The sequence below is a fragment of the Anopheles stephensi genome, chromosome X (genome assembly GCF_013141755.1).
Source record: "Anopheles stephensi strain Indian chromosome X, UCI_ANSTEP_V1.0, whole genome shotgun sequence".
NCBI lineage: Eukaryota > Metazoa > Arthropoda > Insecta > Diptera > Culicidae > Anopheles > Anopheles stephensi.
This window is the reverse complement of record NC_050201.1, coordinates 21,423,425-21,435,858: the sequence shown is the minus strand read 5'-3', so window position 1 is coordinate 21,435,858 and position 12,434 is coordinate 21,423,425. Positions and strand designations below refer to the sequence as shown.

At 39.7% G+C, this 12,434-nt stretch overlaps 1 protein-coding gene across 1 annotated transcript; it reads right to left on the bottom strand.

Moving 5' to 3' along the window:
* Nucleotides 1-3,191, bottom strand: LOC118513466. The gene is made up of 4 exons (XM_036059248.1): nucleotides 2,497-3,191; nucleotides 2,046-2,433; nucleotides 1,664-1,971; nucleotides 1-1,598 (listed from the first exon to the last, which is right to left on the bottom strand). The coding sequence occupies exons 1-4, from the start codon at nucleotides 2,630-2,632 to the stop codon at nucleotides 394-396; spliced, it is 2,037 nt and encodes a 678-aa protein (XP_035915141.1). The 5' UTR covers nucleotides 2,633-3,191; the 3' UTR covers nucleotides 1-393.
* Nucleotides 3,192-12,434: the final 9,243 nt, after the last annotated feature.

Below are 12,434 nucleotides of genomic sequence, written 5' to 3'. Positions count from 1 at the left end.
TTCTGAAATGGTGGAAATGTTTTTCAAAAAAAAATTATACCACGCAACGGATAGATTAAATTTGCTGGGGCAAATAGAAACTACATGCCATAAACGTAAAAAAGTGTGAATAAAAAAATCGAAAGATGCAAATGGTTATAATTTATCCAACAAAATTTCATTGTGAATATTTATTTCTTGTTAATCCTGTCGCATCGTTCGAATCCAATCTTATCCTATCCTATTCTATCTTATCCTATCTTATCGTACCCTATCATATCTTATCCTATCTTATCGTATCCTATCATATCTTATCCTATCTTATCGTATCCTATCATATCTTATCCTATCGTATCCTATCTTGTCCTATCCTATCCTATTCTATCCAATACTATCCTATAATATCCTATCCTATCATAACTCCTCCCATCCCAAAGTATGTAGTAGTGGCGTAAATATGAATTCAGTTTGTTTGCTTGTCCTTGCTGCTACTAGCTTACATTTAATTTCAGTTAAATTAATGGTTACGGTGGATGCTACAAGGTTGTCCATCGTTGCTCTGAATGTGTTTATTAAATTTGCACAGCAAGGATAGCTAAATGCCGGGATATGGTTTGGCAAAACATGGCCCTCAATTTTAATAATATTACTCGCCTCTGTAGTAGCAGAGCTGTATTGCATAATATGATTACTTTTTGTAAGAAACCAGCTGTCTTTGTTTCCTGTTTTCAGTACAAATCCATTCCTAACATAGCAAATTACCTCACTGTTTTTTATTTTTAATTTTGGATACGATTCTAAGGTTTCCTCGGCCGCAACATTGCACTCTTTGCGCTCTCCTAATCTGCAAATTACTTGTTGCAGTGTTTTGGAACCACTTCTTATCAAGCCTTTTATGATTTGTAAATGGTTTTCAAATCGATAGGTTGAAAACGTGTGGAGTGGACCAAACCTATCTACCTCTTCACTTACGTGTATTAAATTGTGAATGTTGCTGGTCAAGTGATTTCGGCTATAAATTGTACCGAACTGATTGACGAATGTCTTTAGTAAAGAGCCTGCGTATTCCCAATATTGGCTATAATAGTTCGATGACAAAAATGTAACAGCACAAAAATAAAGTTTGAAATGATGGAACGCACCTTCATTTAAAAAGTCCGACAGTATGGCCAGGCTTGCATAATGGAGGAAGGTACGATATTCAGTACCTTTCCAATAATGCAGGTAATGTAAAGGACGTAGAGTACGATCAGTTATTTCCGAGGGAAATTCAATTAACTTAAATAGTTTGTTAATCCTATCACATTCTTTAGACGACCACTTAGTAAATGGTTCCAACCCACCATGCGACCAGCCTTTCAATAGTTTCTTCGTCACTCCAAGATCTATTAAATGCAGCCTATCTCCAACTATAACGTTTTCAACTATGTTGAAATTCTTAATCTCAATAAGCGGGGATGGTCGCTTATAATGCGCAGCATACAACCCGCTCCTGAACTCTGCATCGGTGCGTTTTTCTGCTTCGGAATTCTCGAAAATAACCTTCCGAGCATCTTTCACGTGCACTCCTACACACTTGCATTTCATGCAACCGTGAATTGCGTTGAAGTAGGCTGCACCTGAAAATATAAATATATATTTGTTTTAAAAAATCTTCAGTAATGGTAAATATTTTGTGTCATACCTTTTATGAAGGCTCTTGCTGGTGAGTCTGCTACAATTAGACGCAAGTTTACATGGTATTGCTTTCCTCCTATTTTGAAACCAGACTCCAAAAGTTGGTTCAATTCGGTCACCAACGGTCGTAAATAATCTTCACAGTTATTCGGCTTACTGGATCCACAAAAAACACCTATCACCAGAACAGGTGTCCCAGAGATGTTGTGTAATTGCATCAAAATGGGCCAAAGCTGGGTTGGACCGTTATTGTATACAGGAATTCCATCCATCGAGAGATTGATATCCAAACGATCGATGGTGGGCTTTGTGTTACTAAAATAAATAGCATAAAAATAAATTAATATTACCTGATTGAGGAAGCGAATGAACAAAAAATTTACACTTACCTAAAATAGTTTTGCAGGGCGGTTTCAATCCCCTGATACCAAAGCTGACCGCCTGCCACAGTCGCTATCTGGCTTCCAACACGTGTTGGCGTATTTAAAAATGTCCTGGCATCTTTGGGCACATAATAATCGGTTGTGTCGCGAACTAGCAACAACAGATCATTCACATGCGCCAGTGAAATTTTTGACGCAAGGGCCCAACGGCGTAGACCTTCTGGGAACGTCATTTTTTTACGTTCATCAGTCGCTACATTACCATCAAAAGTATTATGGTCCTCGGGAATGTCGTCATCGTCTTCAAGGATGTACGAAGTCTCTTCCGTTTCCTCGGATACTTCAAGTACTGGCGCGTTGTCAACCACCGCAACCTCAGCAGACGGAGGGACGGCTAAACAATACATTATTTAACGTATATCACCGACTGCACCAGTATTTAACTATATATACATACCATTCACCAACAAATCTGCGCTACTCGTTCCTGCTTGATGTTCGCGCTGCCAATCTTCCTCCAGCATACGCTTTTTAGCCGCACTTAGTTTTGCAAACTTTCCACTTGCTTTCAACTCTTTCACAGTGTGAGACATTTTGCCAAACTAAACTTTTTCATGTTTCACAGGGTATTTAAAATCAGCTAAGCGCTTTCACGACCGTCTTGCTACTGCGAGCAGATTTTCGATTTGGCGCGTTCTACAGCTGACGCCGGACAGCTGATCACCGATACCAATAAGCGCGGAAAGGGGGTAAACGTAGAGGTGCAAGAACGAATAACGATTCATTCTTGGGCGGGGTAGGAAGTGGGGATCAAGGGACGAAGGGGAAACGACGACGAACAGCCGTCGCCGAACGTATCGATAGGCGCGGGCAATGGAGGAAACGTAGAGGGGCAAGAACAATTCGTTCTTCGGGTTAATTGATGGACGACGGAGACGAGTCGCGGTAATGGCGGTGGGTAGCGCTATAGGCTTTGCCGTGAGTAGGAGCGAGATAGTAATACAAAAGTCACTCATTTTTGCTAGTAGGGGCATCACTAGGAGACCGATGAGTGTCTCCCACGAGCGGCACTCACCACTTCGGTCTCAGGGGTAGGCAGTCTATCGTATGCAACACTTGTACTTTTTTTAAATTTGTGCAGAAGCCCATGGTGCCTTACGTTATCAAAGGCTTTTGTAATGTCTAAAAGTGTAATGGCAGTGGACCAGCCACGGATTTTGCCCTGGTTTATGATGTTAATCATACGTTACAGTTGATGAGACGTAGAGTGAGCTTTCCTGAAACCAAACTGAACTTCAGACAGGGAGTTATTCTCAGAGCAATGGTTTTCCATTCTTGCATGAATAATGCGCTCCAGGATTTTGGTGCGAACGCACAGTAAGGAGATAGGCCTATAACTGGAAGCCATGCAGGGATCTTTCCCAGGTTTCCTGATAGGAATAACCTTTGCATGTTTCCAGCGAGCTGGGAAATATCCTAACTCAAGGCACCTATTGAAGATGTTGGTCAGTAGGGTCAAAGAATTGACCAAGATGTTTTAGGCAGATGTTGAAAAAGCCATCCGGCCCGGTGCCTTGAAGGAAACGCTGTGTTTGATTATGAATTTCACTTCGTGAGGTCCTGTTTATGACTAAAGCAGGGTCAGAGTGGGAATTGATTTCACCAATACTATTTTGCACAATGTTTTCATGCGGACTGGTCATTGTGTCGCTGATATTATGCGAGCTAGCAAAAACGTTGGCTAATAAGGATACTTTTTCTTGTGGTGTAAAGCAAATAACAAATGGGGTTACCTTTCAGAGGAGGAATGGGTTTGGGCTTAGTGCGCGAGAAGGGTTGGGAATTTTTGGGAAGATTCTTTACCATCTTGGAGAATCGTTGGTTATTATGTAACCTAAGCCTATATTAGAAAAGTTTAGCCGCTTGACGGAAAGCGGAGGCCCTATCCCTGTCCTTTGGTAATGTTCTTTTGGTCGATTAGACCTTTTGTTTCACGGTCAAGGTGGATGAGTTTTGTACTTATTTCAACGCGAGGAACGCACGAACTTACCGCGTTGTTTAGACAGGCTTCGAGCATGGTGATGGCTGCGTCAATGTCGTTGATTGTGTTAAGCGGAGTTTCGGCGTTGATAGTAGCTTCCGTGATGCGTTGAAATCTCGTCCAATCCGCTGCACGATAGTTTAGGCGTTCCTTCCTGGGCTCGGTCCCCGAACCATCGATTTTCATTAATACAGGCAGGTGATCTGAAGAAAGAGCTGTGATCGCTGTTGGATAATTTACCACCATGTTGGTCAGGAACAAATCAAGAGTAGAGAAACTTCCATTTTTGTAGTATGTCGGCTGCGGTGGGAATTCTACTGTGTAAAATCCTGTCTGAAGGTCATCACACAAAATTGTTCCGTTTCTGTTGGCGATAGTATTGCTCCATTGGCGGTGTCTGGCGTTCAAATCACCGGCGATGATGTATTGATGTGTATTTCGTGTAAGCTTTTGTAGATCATTTTTCAGTATCTGAATTGAACCGTCGCTTCCCCTAGCTTGCTTCGCACAATAGGCTGAATAGAAGCGGAACGTTCCTTGTGTAGCCTTATGTGTCCTTCCTCTGGGAGAGGAAGTACACGGAATTTAAGAGACCGATGCACTGCTATCGCTACACCGCCTCCTAGGCTCTGCCGATTTACACGTACAACATCATGCTCCGGAAGATAGAAGGATTGTGTTGGTTTTAAGAGCGTTTCCGTTAAGGCAAGCAATGTGTGAGAAATCTCACTAGTGATAAGGTTTGTGCAATTAATTTTCTTTCGCTACGTCGATGTATGATCGTCGATGTTGCGTGATCGAGTGTTCGTTTTGTACTGTCCTTTTCATTACAAATTCATTCGGTAATTACATTCGTGTTCATCTTCATTAATTTCTATGTATGTGTTAAACCTTCGTCCTGTTGTGTTTACGCTATACGGTATAATTCTTATAATAATTGATCTAGAGCTAATCTTTAAACATCATTCAAAGTGATTAAGAAAAAAATAGATATTAATTTCCGACACGGGCATTCCAAGTACCACGTACAATAATTTTAGGGCCCCAGAGATGAAATCGACCATCGTTGTGAGAATCTGGTCTTTGGGGCAGTGTTTTACAACTCGTTTGTATTTCAGCCAGAGCTGAACCACCACTTTAAACAGCTCTTTCTCAACATCCTCAGCTTCTGCACTGAGGTCTGCACGCAGTTTGTTGAGCTTGTCTTGGGCAGGTTGTCGATGAGGTTTTGGCTTTTGTGGTACACTGCCATGGGTTACAGTACCGGTCAACTGTTTTGGGATGCCTACGATGGTGTCGGGACGTAGATCGTGATTTAGTGTGTGTTGCCGATGGTGCTGTTGTTGTTCATTTAGCTGCGGCTGTGCTGGGAATGGTAGCTGTTGCTTGTGCTTCGACTGTTGTTTGGGATTTTGCAGTTGCAAGTATTGATGCTGGTGACTTTGCTGCTGCTGTAGCGCAACGATGCTACATGCAACTGTGTTGGCATGGAATTTGATGTTGTTGTTGTTATAGTTGGGCGCTGGTTGTTCTGCATCCAATGTAGTGAGATTGAGCTGGTAGTAAGCGTAAGCGTAAGTAAGTAAGCGATCCGTGTTGGGCAGTTCGGATTGCGGGGGCCATGGTTACCAGAGCAGTTTGCACACACGCGTTGATCTTTGAGTTCAGCTGTGTATTGCGTTGTGCGATGACTTCCACCGCATTTAGCACAACGAGAGAGCATTGCGCAGTTGTTCGAGCCATGCCCGAATGATGAACAGTTTTGGCACTGTTGGACTTCGTCTCGTCTTGGCGAATAGCGCTCCCACCTGACACTGGTGTAGTTGAGGTACTTGATGGACTGTACTTCGTCAAGGGTCGTGATTCCTGTTTTGAAGGAAACCGCGAATAGTTTGGATGGTGTCTTTAAAGCAACGCCAGCATGTAGCTCACGCACTTGCAAGGGCTGAAAGCCGCATTCCTTCAACATGTTTTCAACGCGCAACTCATTGCCGAAGCGCAGGCCCTTAAGAATAACCCGAAAAGGTTTATCCCCCGGAAAGTCGTGGATAAAAAACTCACGGTTGAAGCTGGCTAATAAAGATTTAGCAGCTTCGTGATCTTTCCGCGTTTTGCAGAATATTCTGCAGCAATTATCTGCAGAGAAACTAAACGATGCGTCCAGTTCACCTCGTTGAGTAGCAGCACAGAGAAAGCTGTATCTTCATTTAGGTAACGCACCATTATCGGTGGGATTTTTTCGATGTGAGAGAAAGTGCTCTCCGCAGTTGTGAGTTCACCATCCATGGTGGTGCTCTTATCAGCTTCAGGATCACCAGCAGGAGTGACCTCGATGTCACCTTTGTTTAACACTTTGGCTGCCGTGTCACCCAAAAATTGGGTGACGGCGATTCTTCTCACCAGGCCGCGTCACCCGCTTTTTGGGTGACAGCAAATCGGCTCGACGTGCCGTATACGGAGGGCACGAATGCATGAACTGTTGTGATTACGAATTATTAACGAAAACACATTTTACGATGCTATTGAATTGAAAAAAAAAAGAGATTTAATATTCAAAGACCTTCAATTTTTATTACTATTATGTATAATTCAATAGCATTCTTCACAAATTTGTGGCTGATTCGAACAACCTGGACAATATTTTGTAGTTTTTTTTATATTTGAACGTGCTTTTGTCCGTACCATCTCGTCTCTTTTCATGGAATAACATCGTTGACATGCACGCCTAACGGGTTTTCCTGCATTATTTTTGCGTATGGCAATGAAATGGTTTTTTTTTTCTCCAAACTTCGTGTAACATTATTGGCAGACAATCCTAATAATTGTTCCGCTATAATTTCCCGAAAGTTACGGATATTTATATTTTTATTTGTTATTTTTTTGTAAACCACACACGCGTTTACAACTGAAATTCCGAGCAAAAGCTGTATGCCTAGTTTGTGATACCATTTTATACCTCTTCTCATGGTCGTAGCATATGACATCATTTGATCGGAGCCGTCAATTCCACACTTTCCCTTATTGTACTCCAGAACAGCCAATGGTTTTAGTTTTGTGACCGAAGTACTTGAGGAAGGACCACCAAAGGTTTTATTGGTCTGTACCATAATAGGTTCGTGTTTTGTTGATATTAGTCTCACATCTCGGGTATCTCTCCATTTCAACAAAACTATCCCATTTTCATCCTCCTTGGCTACCATCTCTCCTTTTTAGGGTTTGTAATCTAAAACAGATGTTGGGAAGTTTTTTTTATTATGACGAAGAGTTCCTACTACATGAGTCTTCCGAGCTAGACATAATTTAGCCAATTCGTAACTTGTATAAAAGTTGTCTATATATAATGTTCGCCCTTGGTCGAACAATTTTTCTGCAAGATGCACACAAACATTTTGAGCCAATCCAATTTCGCGGATTCCGTCAGCTGATTTACCTGAATAAATTTTCATTGCCCAGGTATAACCATCGTTCGCACAAAGTTTCAACAATTTGATACCATATTTGTGCGCCTTGTTCGTTATGTATTGTCTGAAGATTAATCTTCCACGCCATGGAATCAAGGATTCGTCTATCACAATATCCTCACCAGGAGTATAAACTTTTTGGAAATTATCTTGAAGTTGGTTACAAAATTGGAATATTTTTCCTACTCTATCTTGTAGAGTAATCGTATTATTATTGACGAAATGTATATTGCTCAATAATAATTCAAAGCTATTACGAGACATTATGCTGCTCGGTAGGCTAAAGTTATATACTGTAATATTCCGAATTATTATTCGAAATAACAGTTTAACTTTGATTTATCCGAAGAATCGAAGGCTGAAGGACAGAAGGCTGAAGAACAGAAGATGTTTGCTATCCAACGATTTGTTGGGAGTAGAACCGTACAGAAACCACAAACGTTTCGGATATAATCGCGATAATCAGTTTGGTCGGAAAACAACGCACGTCTGCTCGCTTGTACTGTATTTACCAAAGAGTAGAATTATTACGATACACACACATACAAAATATTCTGTCATCCACGCGTGACAGTTCGGGGGTAGGAATGCCATGAAACGCCGAAGGTATATACATTGCTATTTCTAAAGCTTCCCGTAGACGGGACATACTTTTGACAGCTCCAGCGACCTATTGTTCTCAAGTCGCCGGCTCGTAACCCGATGTATGCGGGAAACACGCCGGCGACATGGATGACGGATCGGGGATGTGGTGGTTAGCACTGGTAGGTTGGAGAGTTGAACTGTCGTGTGACGAACAGTCAACACATAAATTTAAAAATTCACCGTTATAATTTTTTTTTGTATGAAAAATCCTTAATCTTCTAGAAATGAAATAGAAAAATGATTGTAGATTTTTAATAACACAAAACACTGTACAAAACATGAAACTAGAAGCCACTCCAATATTTTTTGTGCATATAAAGTTCTCCCTGTAAGCTTTTAAACTGTACCGAGTAAAACTTTTTTCTGTAAAATATGAGTTTCTATCAATACAAGCTCTCTAAAACTAACAAAACATTAGGTTTTTAATATACTTTTACGTTAAAATACAAATATATTTCATACTGCATGTATCGGGATATTTTTATATACTCAATATTATCCGCTATTTTGTCTCTGTGTCAGCATGAATGTTTTATTTAATATTTGATGGCTTCAAAAGCGATTTTCCTTTTGTTGAAATAATTACTAAGGCGATAAAAATGAACGTTTATCGAATTTAATAGCTTACTTTGAAGCCGTAATGGATTCGATCCTATCCACAGTGATAAACACAGTGGAGTTATTTTTTTTGGGGCATTTGACAGCTACAGCTGCATGTAACCGCTGCTACCACAGGAGGGGCCGAAAACGATAGCTACGGGGACGCGTCTGACAGCATACAAGAACAAAGGAAAATCGGTGGTTGTCAAAAGTCGCCTGTCAAAAGTATGCACCGTCTACGGGCGGTTTAATAACACGATTCACAGACGAATGACATTTTATTTTTCTTGTCCGTACGCACACTGATCGTGACAGTGGTCATGATCAAAGTTGACACACGATGCACAGTGGTTGGTTCGTGGTCATATTTCTTAGATATTACAATACATTCTTTTTCGACCAATAATTGGCAATAGGGCTAACATTTACGAGCCCCATCCATAACAACAATCCAATAAATTGTTTAATTTCTGGCGGATTAGTTGGCTTCCATTGGTGCATACGAGCACTTGGTGATAGCTTCAATCTGTTCAATTTTTGCTGCGCATAACGGTTTGTTTCTTGGACGAGCACGTTTATAATACTGTCGTCGACGAATAACGAAAATACACTACACTGATTTACATCGCAAGCCAACTGTACATTTAGTAGATTTGTAAGTTCAAATGTAAATGATGTTTGTCGACCGCTGAATTCATGCCATTGAATTTGTTCAACTTCTGTGCTTTGAATACTGTTCATATTTCTTTCTTCTTCCAACAGTAATTCACCAAAAATCTCATCAATAGCGCCTTTACTTTCACTAAGATTGCAAAGTTCATCAGCACAATCAGAATTTGATGAATCAAGTACATAACGCTTTCTCTTGCTTGGCTGTATGACTTCTTCCTCATTACTATTATCTGAATCGAAGTTATGAATATCATTTCCACCAATTTCGTCATCGCTGCTAATCGATTCACTATCAGGTGATTTATCCATGCTCAATCAAAATCAGCGAAAATTTTACAAAAGTATTGAATTGCAAACGAAGCAAGAAGCGAGTAAACTCGAACAATCTCAAATCACTACTAATCAGTAACCTAACATTGTTTACCTACATGCATGCATACCAAAAAAACGATCGAGTATGATACACGAAGTGAGCGAGGCGCATTGTACTAAACATAGAAGGAAGTGACCTCTACTCGGAAACGGTTCGTGCGGCCTGACTGAGAATTTTTGCTCGAGACACGGACTAACTGTCCGCCAGGCCGCAATTGGATGAGGTTGCCTTTTCACTTTATTCGTATGATTCGTAGGGTCCAGCACTTTCCAGGATTGCTGATCTCACTAACACCAATACACTCTGGTATTGTGCCGAGTGTCTTTCGGGACAGGCAGATGCACGTACTTGTTACTTGCTCGGTAGACACAAGAAGACTGTGTTGTTTTTGAATAAAACAAAAACTTAAAGAGATAATTAACCGAGCATGCCCGGGATATGGCAAAAACTATGAGGAAATGCCTATTTAATTTTGTTAAATTTTTTTTTTCGTGAATTTAATTCACTTTCACCACATGCGGTTGTGACAATACGGCATCGGTCCGTTATCATTAATTAATAAAATAAAATAAAAGAGATAATTTAAATTGATGTTCTAGAATAGAAAAGCACATATTTTAAAGAAACAAAAATGTACACAATTTATACAAGTTGGCACACGAAAAAATCCTCCATATTACATAACTATACGAGCACCTACGGAAAATATGTTTCTCTGCTATTGCAATCGCTTTAAAAATCGTACAAAAATATAATCAGATTAGGATATTTTTTATAAATCTAAAAATATTTTAGAATAACTTTGTTTTAATTTTTTGGTTCCTCATTATGCAGATATTGCGAAAGAGATACTACTTTTTAATATTTGAGTTTTTATTATGTTAAGTATTGCAATTATACAAGTTACGAAAATCCCGCTCGAGTACAGTTTTTAGAAAAGGGGTGATTTTATTAGTTACGACTATATTGGTCGGACGCGTAGGAAGAACTGATTCGTGACGATCGCTGTTGTCGTTGATTTCGCCAAACTCGTCGATCGTTGATTCGGGGTGGTGTTGTCGTGAAGTGCCCTTGCTGGTTTCGGGTAACTGCCACGTGCCGTAACTTACATTTCAATTTGTTATAATTTAAAGCAGTTTTAAAGGTTTGTTTTCAAATAATGTATTTGTATTGAAGTAGCAATTCCTGCAAGCAGTGCAAGCAATAGATACGCAAAGCGAAGTATGGGAAAATATCGGATATGGTTAGGTTTATGTGAGTACAGAAACTCGTTTTCCTACAGTAATAATAAAGTAGTCTGTTGTTGGGAAAGATAAAATATTACAAAATATTGGAAAAATATAGCAAAACTCATAGCACTCTCATATTCGGCTAAGAGCTCTTCGTGATAAACAGCTACGAAGCGTAAAGTAAATTGTTGAACATATAACCCCTTGCATCACTATTAGAAGGACTGAGTGTAATCGGTGAATAGTAATATTCTTATTGTGATAAAAACTTTGCTGGGTTAATAGTGTTAGTTCTAATGGATCTAATGTTTATTAGATGGGTATGTGAGACTGGCAGTATTTGTAAAATTAGTATCATACACCCGCTTGTGCGATTTGTTGGCAAGAGATTGCACAAACGCTTCTATAGCCCTTTTTCACGACGAGTGCCTATCCGACTTGGGCATTTGGTTTAATTTTGCTATATTTTTCCAATAAACTGCCCCCTACATATCACCTTTTTGAAAAGTAAATTGCCATATTTTTACATAAGGTTTCCGAGTTTCTGCAGTCATGAAAAGTAATGTTTGCTCGATATTTGCCAACTTTTATTTATATTTTTATTATTTATTTGCCTTTAAATAATTGCCAATTGGTGTCTCTTTTTCAATACAAATACTTCATTTAAAATATCGATATACATGCGATATCATGTATATTAAATATCTATTTATACATGCGATATCAAAAAGACTAAAAATATTTAAAACTAAACGTTTTTAAACTTAATTAATTCAAAAATATATTAACATTCATAAAATACTTATGCTGTATTTTTGCACGACTTTCAAGGCCTTTACAATAGCAGAGAAAAATATTTTCCGTAACTGTTCGCATAATAATGTTATATGAAACAATTTTGCACGTGCCAAAACAACTTGTATAAAAGTGGGTGAGATCATAACTTTTCTTCAAAATTTGTTTTTTGTTATTGTCTGCAAGGTACTAGAACGTCAATTTAATCTCTTCTTCTTCATGTTTGGTGGCACTATAACCTCGAAAGATCTCGGGTGTTCCATTTCTGGTGTTTATTCGAGTCGACCAAGCGAAGGAGTGATCGATTCGGGAAATCTCCGCGCAGATTCCTAGCCTTGTCAGAGTTGCTTGAATCAGGCGGCTAATCTTTTTTTCTGGATAACCAGGAGAAGTTTTTAGCGGCAGACTCGCACTTGACTAACTCGGCGTGGACAATGGGAATGCCGTGGCGCGACCAGATGATTAACCTTTTTTCCTGGATAACCAGGAGAAGTATCTTACCGTGGATCTTGCTTGGCTTATTTTCGACTAATTCTAACGACGGAGTGGGGAGACACCAAAGTGCGGGACCAACATCCG

What these genes read in the sequence shown, in the direction of transcription:
- LOC118513466 (XM_036059248.1), bottom strand. Translation starts at nt 2,632, where the DNA reads ATGTCTCACACTGTGAAAGAGTTGAAAGCAAGTGGAAAGTTTGCAAAA. An exon ending in CGCAGATTTGTTGGTGAATG is followed by an intron (nt 2,434 to 2,496) that starts GTATGTATATAT and finishes TGTATTGTTTAG; the next exon opens with CCGTCCCTCCGTCTGCTGAG. An exon ending in AGCAAGAGCCTTCATAAAAG is followed by an intron (nt 1,599 to 1,663) that starts GTATGACACAAA and finishes TTATATTTTCAG; the next exon opens with GTGCAGCCTACTTCAACGCA.